This window comes from Marmota flaviventris, chromosome 14 (assembly GCF_047511675.1).
Source record: "Marmota flaviventris isolate mMarFla1 chromosome 14, mMarFla1.hap1, whole genome shotgun sequence".
Lineage (NCBI taxonomy): Eukaryota > Metazoa > Chordata > Mammalia > Rodentia > Sciuridae > Marmota > Marmota flaviventris.
This window is the reverse complement of record NC_092511.1, coordinates 93074814-93094260: the sequence shown is the minus strand read 5'-3', so window position 1 is coordinate 93094260 and position 19447 is coordinate 93074814. Positions and strand designations below refer to the sequence as shown.

The 19447-nt window shown below is 40.6% G+C and overlaps 1 protein-coding gene across 1 annotated transcript in view; it reads left to right on the top strand.

Moving 5' to 3' along the window:
* The first annotated feature begins 8756 nt into the window (after window positions 1–8756).
* Slc9a2 (solute carrier family 9 member A2) overlaps window positions 8757–19447 on the top strand; it is a 92830-nt gene continuing 82139 nt past the window's right edge. Inside the window, exon 1 of the mRNA XM_027951805.3 lies at window positions 8757–9051. Within this exon, the coding sequence (XP_027807606.2) occupies window positions 8757–9051 (295 nt within the window). The remainder of the gene's footprint in view (window positions 9052–19447) is intronic.

Genomic DNA, 19447 nt, shown 5'->3' with positions numbered 1-19447 from the left:
ACAGCATGAATTCTAGTTCAGACTGCACATTGGAAATTACTTGGAAATACTTTACTAAATTTAGCATTTTATGGTATTTTGTGGTATTTAAATCTTGCTTTATATTGTGTAGTTTTTTTATGTCCTTAGAGTAGGGATTTTACTAAAAGAAAAAGATATCAAAATGGAATAATATTGGTTCAGGGCACTTAAAATGAAATCAGATCTCAGACAAATTGGCAGCTGAATCTTTGAACGGGGCAGTAAAAGCACCCACCCCAAGATGTTGGTTGACCTTAGAAACATGGTTGACCTCAGATGACTTTCTGATACAATAGATTCCTCCCCCAGAGGCTGAAGCTACATTCAATACCTTTTGTTCAGGACAGTTTAACTTTTGCCCACACCAGTCATAATTCCTGACCTATAAGTGATGTCATTTCCAACCCCCTTGCGGTTTAAAGTTATTAATACAGCCGCCATTTTGTAAAATCTCAGAGCACATTTTCATGCCTGTTTAAATCTGTTTCCTTGGACTGCCATCCTATTTAGCCTCAAATAAGCATAATTTTCTTTGTTCTTAACTTGGTTGACTTTATTCTAGGTTGACAATATAAATAGCACATTTTAATCAAGTACAGAATTCTGAAGAAATCCCAAGTCAAGGCCTTATATAAAATCATTTGTGAATTTAGGTTGATATAAATTTGAGTTTTCAAAAAATAAATAAATAAATAAATTTGAGTTTTCAAGGCCAGTATTTACAGGCAATTCATTTGCCTCTAGAGTCAGAACTATTTGGGATCTTGAGATACCACATAAGACTTATGGCAATCTGTGCTAATCAGTTTTGTGTTGCTATGACCAAAATACCTAACAAGAACAACTTAAAGGAGGAAAAGTATATTTTGCTTCAGAGGTCTCCATCCATGACCAGACAGCTCCATTTTGGGGGGCCTGACGTATTGCAGAATGGTAATCATGTAGAAGGGCACGGCAGGAGGAAATCTGCTTACCCTGTGGCAAGCAGAAGAAGAAAAAGAGAAGAAGAAAAACCTGGAGGGAAGACAAACCCTTCCAGGGTGTGTCCCCAGTGATCTAGTTCCTCCAACTAGGTCCCACCTCCCAGTAAGTTCATTTTATCAAATTAACCCACTGATGAGCTCTGTGTTCTCATGAGCCATGGCTTAAAAGCCCCACCTCTGAAACTTGCTGCACTGAGGACCAGACTTTCATGAACATCTGTGGAACATTCCAGCTTCCATTGAGAACAGAATCCATGGGAAAATGAGATGAGATCCATTTGTTTAAATGCTTCACGATGTCCAATCACAAGTGTCTATCACTATCCAAAAAAAAGCCTAAAAAAAAAAGCCAGTTGAATAATCATTTATGGAATGAAGAAATCAATGGATGAATGAATTTCACAAGTTACTCAAATTGGTGATATTAACTTTTGTAGGCTTGTTTTCATAAAGTATACATTAAGATAAACAAATTCATAAATAAATAAATTTAAATGTCCAACATTCCATTCCTGAATTCTTTCTTGCCATCTCACTCTTTCTAATGCACCACAGGCTCAAAAATCAATGGAACCATCTGGTCATGGAATGAAACATCTGAAACATTTCAAACCATGAACCAAAATAAATCTTTCCTCCTTATAAATTGATTATCTCAGGTATTTTGTCACAGCGGTGAAAAACTAATGCAGTTGGTTACTAGTAAGAAAGAAAGAAATAAAAACCCTGGAAGATCAGAGTTATGGCAACATTGTAATTATCATGACCATCCTTATCACCACCACTATCCTCATCTTCACCATCACATCATAATCACTCACCTTCTTCATCCTCATTGTCATGATCATCATCATCATTGTTCTGTGGTATACCATTAAAGAGTACAACTTCTGGGGCTGAAGCACTTGTTTCAAATCTTGGCTAGCTGTGTGATTTTGAGCAACTTTTCTATTTTTAGCTTCTTCATTTGTGCTAATAATGACTATAATCTTAAAGCCTTATGAATATTTCATGAGATAGTAGATGCTATAGTCAGCTTTATGTTACTTGACCAAATACTTGACAAGAACAATTTGAAGAAGGAAAAGTTTATTTTGATTCATAGTTTTGGAGATTTGGTTTATGGTCAGCTGACTCCATTGCTATGGCCCAAGGTGAGGCAGAACAGCAGGGTGGAGGGAAGCTGTTCTGCTCTGCTCTTCTCTGGGTGGCCATGAAGCAGAGAGAGAGGGGCAGAGGCTGCAAGGAAGATTCACCCTTCCAGGACATGCCCCCCAGTGACCCATCTCCTTGAGCATGCCCCACCTGCTTTCATTTACCACTCAGTCAGGCCATTCAAACTAGGATGGACTGACTAGGTTATAGCTCTCACAATCCAATCACTTTACCTCTGAATTTTCCTGCATTAACACAGAAGATTTGTGGGGATACCTCATCCCCAAACTATAACAGTAGATATTGTGTTTGGAGGGAAAAAAAAGCCTATTTCAGTGTGTGCTTTCTGTAAATGTTAGCTATTGGTATTATTCTCTTTTCTGTCATTCTTTATAGCTCCCGAGGGCAAGATTTACTTAATCCATCTCTGTATCTCCTACAAGAATTAATACTTAGCACACAGTAGGTTCTCAAGATACTAAGTTTTATTTAAATGACTAAATAATAGATGGATAGATAGAGGAAAAACAGGTAAAATATAGGCCAGGCATAATGTAGTATGCACTAAATTTTAAACTGATGTCTCTTTTCAAGGCTGATAAGAACAGTAGGTGCTCAAAGACTATCAGAAGCTTGGAGATTCACTAGTTTGTCCTGGGAGAACTCCCATGAAACCTTCCTCTGGGAGTAGTATGGGTCTCATTCACGAAGAAACACTGATGAGATTTTCTCAAAGGTGATCTGCACAAGTGTGCATTTTAGAGTGAGAGCCTCCAGAGAGAGAAACGGAAACTCTTAAAAAGCTTCGCAGAATTACTTAAGATCAAAGAGCAGTGGGAAGTGTACAAAGTGCTTAAAGACTGGCATTTTTAACTCTGCACCCTCTGTTTCCAGGATTGGGTTTCATCAGAGTCTTTGTCCGTTTTCTGTTCCTATAATAATAGCAACAGACTGGGAAATGTACAAGGAGTAGGGGTTTATGTCGCTTGCCGTTCTTGAGGCTGAGAAGTCTAAGACCATGGCATTGATATCTTGAGGATGTTCTTGCTGCATAACAATGTTGTAGAAGGCATCATGTGCTGAACAGAGCCAGTGTGCCAGAGAGAACTCATTTTCACAAGCCGCTCCTGGGATAACCCGGGAATTCATTAATCCATACATGGATTAGTCCAATCAAAAGAGCAGAAGTGAATGATCCATTCATTTCCCAGAGATCCCCAATCTCAGGACTATTGCAATGAGGACTAAATTTCTGAAACAGGAATTTGGAGGGACACATTCAACCCATAGCAATCAGACTTCTGTCTATTTCCAGTATGGTCCCATTTGGTTTAATTCTAGACTAAATGAAGAATGCATTTGTAAAGATACTCTTTTTTTCTCCGACTCCTGTTTCTAGAAACATCTTTATCATGAGACCTTGAAGCATTCTTATTTATTGCTCCTCTAATGTTGAAAAAAGACTTTGATTTGAAGGTGTCTAGCAACTATAGAGACTCTATAAATATCTGTTGAGTTGATGAATGAGTGTGCTGTACATGCAATAATTAGAATACTATTCAGAAGTTTCTATGTGTTATATTTTTGCTTTTTGACTGCATTTTAGGTCAAAGTTGAGACCAAACATGGTAGAATTTTAAGGACAGGTGGTTTCTCCTTCCATATGTGACATCACAGTACCTGGAGCAGGATGAGCCAGGATGTAGGTGTGGGTCCCTTTTGCACAGATAGATTTGAACCCTTGGTTTTAAAGCCTTTTATAAAGAAACATAAAGTGTCTGATTCCAAGTCCCTCATTTTATGGAGGAAAACTGAAGCAATTAAAAATGAGTGGCTGAATATCTGAAAAAAGAATCTTAGTTTAAATATACAATACTAGGAGCATTCAATATTAAATTTATCACTAGTTAAGGATGGGGCCTATTTTATTAAACTATAGGCTACATGTCCAAGGGGTATATAAAACATCAATGAAATTTGTGTTTTGTCTGAGGCCCCATCCTTAAGATACCTCATTATGTTCATGCAAATATCACCAAATCTGAAATCAAACTCCAAATCCAAAACACTTCTGGTTCCAAGTATTTTGGACAATGGACATGGAACCTGTCGTATTTAAGAATGGAGCCATGCACGGTGCCCCTGTCTACTGATCAAGCACACGCTGTGCTCCTCCTGCACCAGGAGCCAGGGAGGTGCTACCTCCTGGAGAGAGTGCTGGCGCCCCAGTGTGGCTTAGAGGAGCCACTGCCATTCACTAGCCGTTCAAGTTCTCTCTGTCAGCCTCCACTCTTCACCTGAGAAACAGGGATAACACATTCAATCTTCTGGAATTGTTGCAAAAGAATATGTTTGCTAGGGTGCAGAGTCCTCTGCTTGCTCCTTCATAGAGAACTCCCTGGGGTGTCTCCATGCAGTTATTCCCCAAGCTCCAGGTTCTGTGCAGCAACTGACCCAGTTAAACATGGAGTCTTCTGGGAGTTTCCAGTGCAGAAGGAGGGAATTTAAGACCAGTCTTGTGTTAGGCGGTGGTTCTAATTTTCTCTGCATAGCTCACATTTTCACTTTTAAGGTGCATGTCCTCTTATACTAACTCAGCTTTATTTTCTTAGTTTCTTTCCCTGGCATTCAGAAATAATTCCAAAATCTTTTGTGATATTGTCCTGTGTGATGATTTACAGGATTCAGGAGCTATTCTCAGTAAGGAATGCCACCAAACACACTAATATTTGAATATACTATTGTAGATCAAAAGCACACAAAACATTCAAAAGCTTCCATCAAGATTCATAAGTTCCTAGTAAATCCTTCTCTGCTACTTAACAGTCAATCTCAAATCAGGTAACTATTTTTTTTTCTGTAAATATTTAGAAATTCTGTAATTCAGTTGAATTCTCACATCATTTAGATGGTAGGGGATGAAAAGATAGAGATGTGAATCCTTGAAATAGGAACCAGGGATCACTGGACAGAAACATTTAATGTGAAATTAGAGAAGGTTCATGTCTATCCTGCAACTGACCCAACCAAGTTAAAGGCCAGGAGTCCAGATGCCTAAGGCATGTGAGCTGCTGAGTTCTGGTCAAGTCATATTTTATCCATCCAACACGTATCTAAGTGGGTATTTGTCATGTTCCAGCCACTCCGCTAGAATTTAAGAATAAAAACATGAATCAAGTAGACCAATGGTCTGTTATCACTTTCATGGGGATTTTCATGGGAGAAAAGTAAAATGATTAAGCACTGAGAGAAAAAAAAAAAAGAAGAAGAAATTACAAGAGATATCCACAGCATTAAAGTCGACTCTAGTCAAGAAAGTCAGATGCCGTAAGACTTCCTGGCCCTCCTTTGAGCTGAGACTCCAAGGGGAGTGACCAAAGTAAAGGGCAATAATGAGAAAAGGTTCCCCTGCACAGGGGACAGGATGTATAGAGGCCCTGAGGTAAGAGGAAACCTGGAACATGGCCCAGGGTTCATAAAGGATGGGAGTAGGGAAGGGAGGGAAAGAGATAAGAGGGAAAGAGAGAGGTCAAATCAGGTAAATCGTTATAGGGTTTCAGGTCTTTCCAGATGGCACTGAAGGATTATATAGAGATGTTATTTGATCCTCGCCTTGGGTTATTCCCTGTGTACAGTAATGGGGTGTGGTATCATTTCAGGGGCTAAACTCTTAATCATAGAGCCCTTTAAGAAATGGCCTGATCTAGACAACATTAGCAGAGGGGCTACTTGTGAGCTTCCCGTCACTGTGACAAAATACTTGAGATCAACCTCTAAGAAGGAGGAAAGATTTATTTTGGTCCACAGTTTTAGTCCATGATTGGTCATTTGACCCTATTGCTTTTGAGAATATGGTGAGGCAGAACATCATGGAGTGAACATATGGCAGAGGAAACTACTCTTTTCATGGCAGCTGGGAAGTGAGAGAGAAAGGAGGCAGGGTGTCCGGTGGAGTCCCAGTCTCCCTTTCAAGGCATACCCCCCAATGACCTAACTTCCTTCCATTAGACACCTCCCCCACCTCTGTTTCCACCACCTCCCAATGGACATTAAAGATCCAGCCATAACAGGGGCATGATTTAAGTCTTATTTGCTCTAATTTAGAAGAAAAATGAAAAGGTTATTTATTAAACTCAATCCTTTGTCATCCATTTACAAAAACAAATAGAAGAGTAATTTTTCTGAATTTTTTTTTAAAAAAGTAGATAACCTTTACCTGCAGTAGCCTAGGTCTATAAAGTGATTCCGAGTCTGTAATCTCTAAAGTGACGATGGGCACTAAGTTTCCCGAAAGGTTGATTTGTCACTCATCTTGTTTATGATTCACAATCATTCTTAAAAGCATTCTGTGACTCAAACTCCTAGAAATTATTGTTTAAAGGATTATTATTTCACTATGCTTGTAGAACTGGCCTGATTTGATTACCAGAAGTAAAACCTTATTCTGCTATGACATTTTTGAACAATCCCTAAACAACTTTTCTTTTCTTTTTCTATTTAAAAAAATAACCTGAGGTTTATGGGCATCTAGTAATGAGGTGAAGGGGCATATAAAACCAGCTTTACAAGGGCAGGCCTGGGTGTGAATTCCTTCCAGAACCTTATTTAATCTGTAAACTTGGTTGTTTGTTTTGAAACATTTATGCTTCTATATTTCTTTACTTATATGGATACTGTTTCTTTAGCTTTTTATGATGAATATATACATGTATATACACATATGCATATTTATACATACATATATAAAACTTGGCTCAGAGCTTTCCATACTGAAATAACAATCAAAACAAGTTCTTATTTGCAAGCATCTTTCTCACAAGGGTATGTTAGGCACAGACTTTTAAGAAAACTCAATGAAAATGCAAGGGGAAACTGAGTTTTCAATGACTCAGTGATTCTTTTTAGGAAAATAGAAATATCTTTGGATTCAAATTTGTTTCCCATTTGAAAAATAGATACTTTGTAATATATTAACTAAAATATTCCACCTCATCTCTGAGAATCATTCTCCCTTCTTACCCTGGACTTGTCCCCACCTTCCTTTTAAGGCTCAAAGGTGACTGTTGCTTACCTGCTTCTGTTCAGCTGGTGGATTTATTTCTTGTACCTTTTGCTGACATCTCACAAATTGTTAGAGCTAGGGGGAAAAAAATCTGCATTGAATGTTGAGTTGCCTGGTATTTGTTTAATAGAGCCACATGTTTCTACATTTAAAAAAAAAGATGAGAAAAGAGAAGGATTTTTATATCACAACTATCAAAGGGGAAATTGTTTCAGTGAATGTGAGTGGCCGCTGGTCTCCTTTCTCTTGTTTGTTTCAATTTCTGGTGATAAAGATGCCTGAAGAGTAAGATTGCAACCAGCGAAGCATAAAACACCCGAAGGAGGAGGAGAAAGGTTGGCTGGAAGATAAAGCTCTTTTAGATCTGGGAGAATCGCGCTCCCTTTCCCTTCCCTTTCCAAACCACAGCCGGTCCTGTAATTAGCGGAGCAAGTCAATCTGAGCTAGGCAAATCACTGGTTTTCCATGAAATAATTATATTTCTGATGCTCTCAGACATGTTCACCTCTAAGCCTAAAAACAGAGAAAGATGGTTTTTATTTTTTTTTTCTTTTTCATGAGCTGGGGGAGGGGGAAGAATAGTGGAATCGACAGTGTTACAATGAGCGAAACCAGTACAAGGTAGGAAAGAAAAGGATTTTGTGGGAGCGTGGGAACACTGCGTTCTGCACAGGGAGTTTCAGTGCACAGAGAGAATGCCTTGTATTCGATTTGCTAACTCTCCAAAGGGGAATAAAGTGAGGCTTTTCTAAACTTTCTATACAGCGAAAGTGAGCTCCTTGCTTGTCTCGGCCTCCGCAGCACGCCGGCCGGGGTGATAGCACCCCCTCTTTCTCCAGAGCTGGGTTTCTCCTCCCTCCCCTAAGCCTGCGGACTCTTCTCCCGTGCCCAGCGCACCCGGGTGTCTCCTTGCAGGACTGGGAACAAGAGTGCGTCGCGTGGGTAGCGTCGGTCCCTTCACTGGCTGGACGCCAGAGGCGGCCTCCGGGGCGGGGACAGCTCCGGCCACCATGCGCGCAGCGGGGCGATTCCACCCACAGCTCACCGGCCGGGTGGCAGGTCTTGGCATACGGGACCGACAAGAAAGGAGCACAGTCGTCGCCCCCGCGGCCACCAGGGCCTCGTGTCGCCCGCAGGCTCCAGCAGGTGCGCACTGCACCGGCTGTGTCCTCGAGTCCTCCCGCCCCGCGGCCTGGGCGCAGCGCCCGCCCCGCCCTCGTCCCCGCCCGCGGGCCGCCCGGGGCAGGGCCTGCAGCTGGGGCCCGTGAGCCGCGAACCGGGCATGGGCGGGCGGCTGTCGGCGGAGGGCGGCTGAGTGCGGCCAAGGGTCCGCGCGGTGACCTCCTGTCGCCGTGCGCTCCCCTTCAGTGAGCCTGTTCGCAACCGGGACCAAGCCCGCTGGCTGCAGAGACCCGGCTCCGCGGCGGCGGTGTAAAGCTCTCGCTGTCCGGCTGTACGCGGGACTGAGCTGTTGGCGCTGTCCTGGCGCGATGCGCTGAGCGCCCGGCTCCCCCGCTGCACCCAGAGCCGACCCCATGGAACCAGCAGGCACCGGGCGGAGCCTGCTGGCGCCGCCGCCTGGGCTTCTGCTGCTGCTGCTGCTGCTCCTGCAGGTGGCGGGGCCCGCGGGCACCCTGGCAGAGACCCTCCTAGACTCTCCAAAGGCCAGGGGCACCAGTTCCAGCCCACCTAGCCCGGCGAGCGTGGTGGCTCCGGGAACCACGCCGTTTGAGGAAAGTCGTCTGCCGGTGTTCACTCTGGATTACCCCCACGTGCAGATCCCCTTCGAGATCACCCTGTGGATCCTGCTGGCCTCCCTAGCCAAGATCGGTAAGCGAGCTGGACCTGCAGGGTGGGGGCGGGGACGATTGCGACGCAGACTCCTGGTGGGTGACCTAATAGGTGAGTTGACCTCCTAGTCCTGGCCATCTGCTCCTGAACAGAGGCGACTCATAGAGCAACTTCTGCCCATTGAAAACGTCTTTGAGAAGAATAGTTGCATGCTTTGGTTCCTAAGTGGACATTGGCCTTGAAATGGCCCCAAAGGATTAGCCCATACAAATTTAGTGATTTGCTGTTTGATCCGGTTTTGAACGTCAAGTTTGACAGCTCTTTGCCAAAGTGAGACCTGTTTGCTGAGGGAGGAAGTGGGTAGGCTGAAGCATATCAGTCGTACCTACCGGAGACAGGTGCAAGTGAGCACCAAGGCTAAAATCATTAAAGCCCTGGATGCTGGAGGAGAGAGGGCATTGGCAGTGACACAGACCCTGCCATAGCCCTGACTAATGAAGAACGTGGAAGGGGACCAGTACACTGTAGTGCCTGCAGCAGACAAGAGTGCCCTGTCTCCTTCCTTTTTTTTTTTTTTTTTTTTTTTTTTTTTGAGCTGAGACTGTCACTCTCTAGGAAACATTTCCTTTAGAATGACTGAGGCCAATGAGGTGAGAGGCACATATTTAAAAATAACTAACTTTTCACATCATCTTTTACTCCTATTCGGAAAACAGAACACCTAGGTTGTGTTTTCTCATCTTTACCCTTCCTACCGGTAATCTTTTACATTATATTCGTGGTGCTCTCTTTCATTTTTCCCTCTACATTTTAAAGACTCTTGTAAAGCCCTTAAAGTATATTAACTACTATTATCATGATTTGAAAAAGGTATAAGGTCAAGAGATTTTGTACATTATCTGTTCTCCTTGTGGGGTGAGACAGTTTTCCATAAAGGATGAAAGAACACATTACCTGTCAACACCAGGAATTTTATTAATTAATGGAGAGAGGCATATACACCAGTGGTTATATCACACAGGGAAGTGCTAGTAGGGTGAGAAATTCATAAAATATAACATGGCAATATAGAGTGTCTGGGGTCACTTTCTTGGGAGAGGAAGCATGCAAACTGGGTTTTCAAGGATGACCAGGGACTGGTCAATTGGAGATGACAGGGAACAACATTCCAGACCAGAATGAACAAAGGCATAAATTGAAGAGGACCTCAAGGCAGGCGGAAGGGATGATTTGTAAGAGGCTGGAAGTTGTGGGAGGTAAAGATAAAGCACATCTTCCATGTCAGATTAAATTAATTAGATTCATGGTGACCAAAGAAGCCACATAATATTTAATGACTTTGCAGTCTCTAATTGCTTGGCTTTGGCATGATTCTGCTTGTTGAGTGTTTTCATTCCTCCTGAGCAACAATATAAAGGAAATGGACTTCCCCATCTATCCATCAGATGCATAAACTCATGGCCTCTAATAGTAAAATCAGATGCCATCTCTTCACATGAGTCTTACAACATCCCTGCCCTGTAGGGAATCCTGGTACTGACACTCTCACTTTATACAGGTACAAACTGAGGCTCAGAGAGTTTACACCCAGGGGCATGCCAAGTCAGGAGCTGGGTGCAGAGTTCTCTTCACCTTCAGGCTGAGTCTAGCGGCTCCATCCCTGGCAGGCTCTTTGTGGTCCCTGTCCATTACTGCTTTTTCTGTTGCCTTTTCTATTCCAACCTCCTTCCTCTGTTCTTCACTCCTGATTATTTTAATCGGATTAATTACACTAATAACAGCAGCTAGTAGGTACTTAAGTTCATTATCTCTAATTTTCACGGCCTCTATGCTGGGTTGGTATGATGAGCCTGTTTTGTATAGTAGGAATCTGAGATGTGGGGAGGTTTATTTGAGGTTTGTGTGGTGGGGGGGTGGAGGGAGCCAGAATTTCAGCCAGGTCAGTCTGATGCCTCATCTTTGTGTGTGCCCTGGAGACTTGTTGTGTTGTGAGGATTGAGAATGGATATGCAGAACATTGTCAGAACAGTGCTGGGGCATGTATTAGCCCTGCATCAGTGCCCTCACCCTTAGTGGCAATTGTGATGGTAGACCCGTGAGAGTAGCAGTATTAATTGTGCTGTTTCTGGCACTTTAGTTCCTTTTCCACTGTCCTGGGCTGCCTCCGGTATTTCTCTCCATCTGACTTAGTTTCAGCCTTTTTCAAGTGTCCTTATTCTGTGAGTGATGCACTTGATGTCTTTCTGTAGTGTTCCGTTCATCTTATTTGACCTCATCACTTTCATTGTGTGGTATTCTGTTAAAAGTCATTCCTGCTGGCTTATGTTAAAAGTCCGCAGGTGTATCTATCTGCTCATGGGCAGTTTCTTAGCCTGCATGTGTTTCTCTTTCTTGGCCCAATTCTTTTCTACCTGGCACAGTTCCTCCATCCTGTATTGCATTTCACTGTGGAAATCATTACATATCCCACATGCATCCTCCAGATCCACCTGCCATTCACCCAGTTCTGCACTATTTTATCTTTGCACCTGGAGCAATGAAGAGATACAACAAGAATATCCACATCTTCTGTCCAGAGAGGAGTCTGAGCTGCCAAGTGCAGTATGTGATGGGTGAGGTGAAGGGTATGGTTCTCGGGATGAGCAAACAGAGTTTTGGAATACAAAAAACTGGTACTGAATCTTGTGCTGTTTTTGCTTTCCGCAGCTCAGCCCTCTCCTGCTTCTTCAACTGTGTACCTAGAGGAATGAATACTCACAAAGTTCCAACCCTTGCTCCTGCCCCTGAGCCCTGAACTTTGACTTTGGGCAACACTGTCCCAGTGCTTTTATGACCCATTCAATAGTCACCAAGTCATTGAAATTCTGTTCTTACTTATGTGTTGGAAAAGCTGTTATTTGGGGGTGGGTAACTTATGTATCCTAAATTGTTCCTATTTGGGAAGGAGGGTGAATTGGGCTAGGTAGGGGATGTGACCCTACAAGGTAACAAATGCTAACTCTTGCAGAGTGCTATGATTTTATTCGGGACACTTCATGCCATTTACCCAGAGTACCTGAGCTTACCTGCCTCAGAGAATGTGGAGAGACATTACTAGTGATTATTCTATAAAAGAATAACAGGTTCCCCAAAGTGGAAACGTCTCTTAGCATTAGTAGGAAGTTTAGATAATCCCCAGTGGTGAATTTATAGTGGTTTTCTAAATTGCAGCACATTATAATGTTAGAAATATTATAGTTAGGACTGAGAAAACACTAATTTGGAGGAGCATTGAATGATTCAGTTTAGCTGCTCATTGTTTTACCTAATTATCAGGGAAGAATCAGCCTCCTAATTATTTGGTTAAAAATAGTAGTTTTGTAACTATAAAATTTCCTAAAAGTCTGATGGTGATGATAATGGTGATGGTATGCATGTGTATGTGAAGTAGTCTAAAAAAACAAAAGAACATAGTAAATTTAGTACACTTTGGAGAAGCTTTAAACGTTTTGGCAAGAAACATTTCCTAGTTTGTTTTTTTTCCCCTTAAGTCCTCACACACGTGAACTTCTATTATTCTTTCACTTTGAATATTTGTTTTGAGCAACCCTTGATTTTTTTTTTTTTTTTTTGTAGTTATAAATACACTTTGCCTGGTCAATCCTGGATGCAGGGATGGAGTTCTACAGCTTGGATTGATAGGTTGCCAAGGAATGAATAAAAGGAAAATTTCCTCGAGTGGTGTAGGATCATCTGTTCTGATTTCTTGGCCCATGAATTGGGTCAGTGGGGTTTGTGCTCAGCTGAGCGAATGGAAACTCCGGGTCCCCTACTCTTTAAAGGAACAAAGTTCCCTTCTCCCCTGCGCCCCCTCAGCTTCTTCATGAACTCTTTCCTAAGTCCTTAGGGTCTCCCGGGACTGGTCTGTCTGCCTCTTCTCCTAGGTAGAATGGTCATTTGTCTTTTTCGTTTCCTTTGCCCCTATTCTTGAGGTAAGACTGCAGAATCTTCCACTTCCTCCCATTCTGTTGTCTTAGAGTTAAATAACTTGAATTCTTATCATTTTAAGGGAATGGCAGAAAGCAGTTTGACCCAAAGAAGACGTGTCCTCTGAGCTCCAGGCTGTCCTGAATCTGAAATATAAAACTTGAGAGTTACGTATCTGCCTAAATTACAGAGATTTTTATCTCTGTGATTACCCATCCTTGCAATTGGTCTGTTTCTTTGTGCTGTTGGTTTACCTGAAGTGTGTGGCTGGCCATGGTATGAATCTCCTGATCTTCACCTATTATTTCAATGACATCTGGTGTTGAACACACTTTTAATGTCAGGTATTCCTTGTGGCATGTGGTGCTGGGTCTCAGTCAAACTAAGAGTTTTGATTCCCTTCTTTCTGGAAACTTCTATCTACTCCCATGGGGGTGGGACATACATTTTGTGTGCCCTGTGTGAAGGAGGACTTCAGAAGCTCTCTTATGTTTTTTTCTGAAGACCAACGCAGGTGTGTTCTAGAATTTTGTCACTATGCTCTACTACCCAGGTGTTTTTGCGCCTTTTACACTAATAACAGATAACTGTTTGCCAGTTGAAAATGGTACTCTGTATCAACTTGAACAAGGAGAGTCATATTTATCATTGTTGGGACGTTTGATTTCTTTTTTTTATGGCAACTCTAATTTTTTTTATTTTTATTTTTCCTTATTACACATACAGAGCACAAGTTTTCATATCTCTGGTTGTATACAAAGTTTATTCACACCAATTCATGTCTTCATACATGTACTTTGGATAATAATGATCCTCACATTCCACCATCATTTCTAACCCCATGCCTCCTCCCCTCCCCTCCAACCCCTCTGCCCTATCTAGAGTTCGTCTATTCCTCCCATGCTCCCTCTCCCTATCCCACTATGAATCAACCTTCTTATATCAGAGAAAACATTAAGCATTTGGGTTTTGGAGACTGGGATTTCTTACAGAATTTGACTTACCTTGAAACCCTAAGAAGTACATAAGGCTTTATACAGAACTTTGTATAAAATTGTTTGTTTTCTTGTATGGTTGGATAAACTAACCTACATAAAACTGTGTGAATTTAATGCTTTTTATTTATAGGTAGATTTTTGACCAATGATTTAATTGCTTTAATGTTTAGAGCTCTGTTTGGTTTATCAGTGGCTTCATGGGTCAATTTTGGTGATTCATGTTTTTCTAAAAGTTATTATCTCACTGAATTTTTTACATTCATCAGAAGTTTTAAAAGTGATTTTAAAGATCACCACTCTATCCACATTTGTGTTCTCCTTTTTATTCCTAAGATGTTTCTTCTCTTTCCTTATCTTGATCAAAATTCTCAGAAGTTTATCTATCTCATTCTTCTGACAAAGAATTAGCTTTTAGTTGGCTTCTAATTTATTAGTCTCTCTTCCTGCCGTCATGATTTACTGGGTGCTGCTTTCTTGGGGTTTATTTATTTAATTCTTGAATTGAAAGCTCATCTCATGAATTACTGAATTTACTTATTTTCTAATATGTCAACCCCACCTTATGAGTGTAGTTAATCCCTGAAAAAAAAAATGCAAAAGGTTGAAAACATGACCACTCTTGTTTTCAATAGTCCCATTGGTATGGAATGCTATAGTTTTATGAAGCCCTGAGCTCCTAAACGGACATGTGCTAATGCTAACGTGACATCACTCTTATTAAAATGGACCAATATTATGTGTATCTTTCAAAATTCAAATCCCCATGGTTTCCAGAGAGGAATATAATGCCATTCATTGTGAGCACTGATATATTTGGACTTATTTTGTCAGTTCACTATGTCTTTTAGTTGCTGTCTTTGTTTTCCTTTCTTGCCATATTTTCACTTGGTCTCTTTTTTATTATGTATTTTTATGCATTGTGACCTATTCTATTCTTTCTGTGGTTACTCTTGCATTTTAATATGACTATCTGATTTGATAGGAGCCAAGTCAGAGTGTTTTGATTGACATCTTAGGCAGATTTTTCTACATATTTTGCAGTTGTGTGCTTTGGAGTGCATAACTTGGTCTTTCTGGATACAATGGCTCTAGTGCTAACATAGAAATACTAAAAGCACCAATATCAGGCTGTTGTGAGAATTAAATTAGTTAGTAGAGTGTTAAAATAATTTATTTTAAAAAATGTAGAGTGTTAAAATAATCTTCTGAATCATAACAAATATAATATCTGCTGTTTTATTATTATCCTCTTCCTGAATAATACTTGATATTTATAAGGTTTTAAATGCTTATTTCAAAATTCACATTATTTTGCCTTGTAATTTAGAGCTGTATTTTTTTTTTCAAATTAATTGTGTGTGTATGTGTGTGTGTGTGTGTGTGTGTTTGGTATTGGGGATTGAATACAAGGATGCTTTACCATTGAGCTATATGCCCAGCCCTTTTCTTTAAAGACTTTCTTTTTTAGTTGTAGATGGGCACAACACCTTTATTTTATTTATTTATGTGATGCTGAGTATCAAATCCAGTGCCCCATGCATGCAAGACAAGCGCTCTACCACTGAGCCAAAACCCCAGCCCATGCCAGCCCTTTATATTTTCCATTTTGAAACAGGGTCTCATTAAATTGCTGAGGCTAGCTCCAAACTTGTGATCCTGCTGCTTCAGACTCCCGAGTTTCTGGGATTATAGGAGTGTGCCACTGTGCCTGGCAGTTTTATTTTTTATTTATTTATTTTTCTGCATACTGGGGATTGAACTCAGGGGCACTTGACCTCTGAGCCACATCCTCAGCCTTAGTTTATATTATATTTAGAGATAGGGTCTCACTGACTTGTTTAGTACCTCACTTTTGCTGATTCTGGCTTTGAACTTGAGATTCTCCTGCCTCAGCCTCCTGAGCCACTGGGATTACAGGTGTGCTCCACCGTGCCGGGCTCACTTTTAACTTTTTATGAGCAAATGTTACATAGATTTGTAGCCATGTTTACTAATTTTTAAAAATTGGTTCTTCTACCTCTTTCTTCCTCCATTTCCTTTGTATTGGAGTATATTCTTTAGTGGATGCTTCAGGAGATCTTAGTCTTTAGTCTTGTCTGAACTTGTCTTTATTTTGATTACACTTTGCATGAAAATATAACTGATTATGAGATTTGGAGGTTTTTTTTAGATGGGCACAATACCTTTACTTTATTATTTTATTTATCTTTATGTGGTGCTGAGGATCAAACCCAGTGGCTCACATGTGCGAGGCAAGCCCTCTACTGCTAAACTGTAACCCCAGCCCAGAGGTTTGGAATTTTTACCATGTGGAAGATGTGATTTCATTACTTTCCATCCTGCTTTTTTGCTAAGAAGAGTTCTATTTTTATTCTTGTTGCCTTTTGGAATTTATCTGGCTTTTTTTCTCTGATTCTTAAAAAAATGGTTTGTTCAGTTATTTCTAATTCTCTGCTGTTCTCTCAGTGTGTATGAATGGATTTACCTAGTTTTTCTGCCTTGGAACTTGTTATACTTCCATGTTTTTTAACTGGTTTCATGTTTTTTCTTTGCTTCTCATTTGTGTGCCGTTTCTTGGTGATTTTATCAGATCCTTATTTCCAGTTTACTTTCTTACTCTGAGTGTGTTCCTGAGCTTTAGTTATCCTCCTCCTTGGATTTTCACTTTAATTATATTTTCGTGTAAGCTTTTGTGATCTTTTTTCAAGTCAATTTGCATTTCATTCATAGTGTTCTCCATAAATATACTTACTTCATTACCACTAATTACTTAATTTTAATTCATCTTTCATTCCTTGATTCATTTAAGCTGTAGTCATTTTATAACCACTTTCACTGTGTTCTGCTTTTTCTTTCAGTTTTCTAGTTCTTGGGGCGCTAACGTTTATGTTCGGCACATCTACTAATTTTTCCTTTGCAATCTTTTTGTTCTTGTATGGATTGTAGTTTTTATTGTGAGCTTAGTTTTATGGTTTCAAGCGTGATCTGTTTTTAGTCTGTTTCTGAGCTTGGCCTTCCTATATGACTCAAGTACTGTAATACAGACCTTAGACCTGTATGTGCTATAAACCTGGGGTTTCAGACTCCACAGGTGCACTTCTCCCTGGCCCAAAGCCATAAAGATCTGGCATGTTTCCTTTTCTTTTTTCCTGGCTACAGGCATCACTTTCCCCCCTATTTATTTATTTAGGACAAAGTAGCTCTTTGAGACTTGGGAATTTATGCAAGAGGCCTTCCTCGAGTGGTCTGAAGTCAGACATCTTCTCTTCATGCAGGTGTTAAAGGTGCCAGGTCCTTAGCACATAGGACTTGTGTCCCTATCTGGAACTCCCCTGGTCACAGAGGCTTGAAATCCTACTGATCAACCTCTGACACTTTGATTTCTATCCTTATTTCTGGCCTCCTATACATTTTCCTTTATTTTGAACTTGGATAGATATTACTATTGTATATTTGCAACAAGAGAAGACTGTATCTCTATCCATATTTTGCCTGACACCTTTGAAAGGAAAGCTTTCTTCTATACAGTGTTTACAGTTCATGGCTGTCCTTTGTTCACAGAATATCACAAGGACTTCTCTTTCATGTAAGATGAGGGTAATTGCATTTTCCTTGTTCCTTCTATCTGAAGCCTGTAGAAGTATAACTGCCTTTGTTGCATCTCCTATGTTTTCATGCTTGGGATAGAAAAAGAATAGCTCAGCAGGTGAGGAAGTATCGAACCTAAAGTTTGGAAAAGATCCTCCCAGATTAGAAGCAGGAAGGTCTTGTGGTAATTCCAGTTCTTCCATTAACCTGGTTTTGTGACCCTTGCCAGGCTTCACCTACTTGGTCCTGCCATAAAATTGGTCAAAATTGGGATAGATTATCTGTACCATTTGTTTAGTATTTTATAAGGGTAATATGAAATTATCTGTAAGGGAGGAAATCATTTATAGCAAAGCTTGTTACTTTTATAGGAGAATAAGTTTAAGCCAAGAGAAGCATGTGCTTATTATATTGAAGTAAAGTATAGACGTGGGTGTATTGTCATTCTAAATGATACCTGCCCAATTACAGGTTGCTCTCTTGCAATTACATCTTTTAAAGATAATGAGTCATATTTGAGGTACTTCCTAGAATAGTCCTGTACATTGTTCTGCACTGTTCATGGGCTTTCTAACCTTGATTTGTCAAGTTCATACCTTGTATGAAGTTGTCTTATATTCCTCTCCATCTCCAAAAATTATAAGGGGAAGACAGGGTAATTCTTCAGAAAGCACTCTATGTGGCTCTGACAGAATCATTATATATATATATATATATATATATATATATATATATATATATATATATACTTTATTTATTTTTATGTGGTGCTGAGGACGGAGCCCAATGCCTCACATGTGGAAGGACAGAGCCCAATGCCTCATATGTGCAAGGCGAGTGCTTTACCACTGAGCTATAAACCCAGCCCTGACAGAATCATTCTTTACAGGTGAATTTCATGTTATTTCTTCATGTGGGCATACAGAGGCTCACTAGGAAAGCAGAAAAGGGAAAAAAGCCATCCTACAATTACATTTAGAAATTTACACTGAAGATGTCCAAATTACCTAGGACTGTTGTACACAGGAAAGCATTCTACACATGTTCAAAAGTTTTATTAAAAAGTTCCTGAGGAGACAAAGGGCAAGAATTAACTCCCTGACCATGTTTCTGTGACTTCTTTTGGTAATTCTTCTATTCCCAATTCCTAGGCTTATTTCCTAGGGATCCACTGGCTGGGAAACTTGAGTATTGTATTGCAACCAGTATCATCTTTTCTTGTGGCCTTGGAGGGTGGAGATGGGTGAGACTCTATGTATCACAGATTCTTTAATAAAATAATAATAATTAGCATGGACAAACAGTATTCCCTGCCAAGTATTGCAGCCAACTACTTTGCATTTATTATCGTATTTAATCCTCACAGTCACTTTGCAAGGTAGGCACCATTATTATCCCCAGTTTAAAGCATTAAGGAGTTGAGATGGGTCCATGGCCAGTTCCTCTTCATTCTCTGTGTCTGGTGCTGCCATCCTACCTCTCACGGAACAGAACAATCAAATACAGGCAGCCCTTTCTATCTGTGGGTTCTGCATGTGTGGATTCAACCAAGAGTGGACAGAAAATATTAGAAAAATTGTATGTGTCCTGAATGTCTGAACCTGCACAGGCTTTTTGTTTTTATCATCATTCCTTAAACAATGATGTATAATAACTATTTACATATCATGTATACTCTGTGAGGTAGTGAATGTCATCTAGAGATAATTTGAAGTATACAAGAGGATGTGTGTAGGTTGTATGCAAATACTATACCATTTTATGCAAGAACTTGAGCTGGCATGGATTTTGGTATCCAACAGGGATTGTTGGGGATCTTGGAACCAATGCCTAAGGATACTGAAGGACGACTGTACCATACTTCCATCTGTGGTCTCCACAGC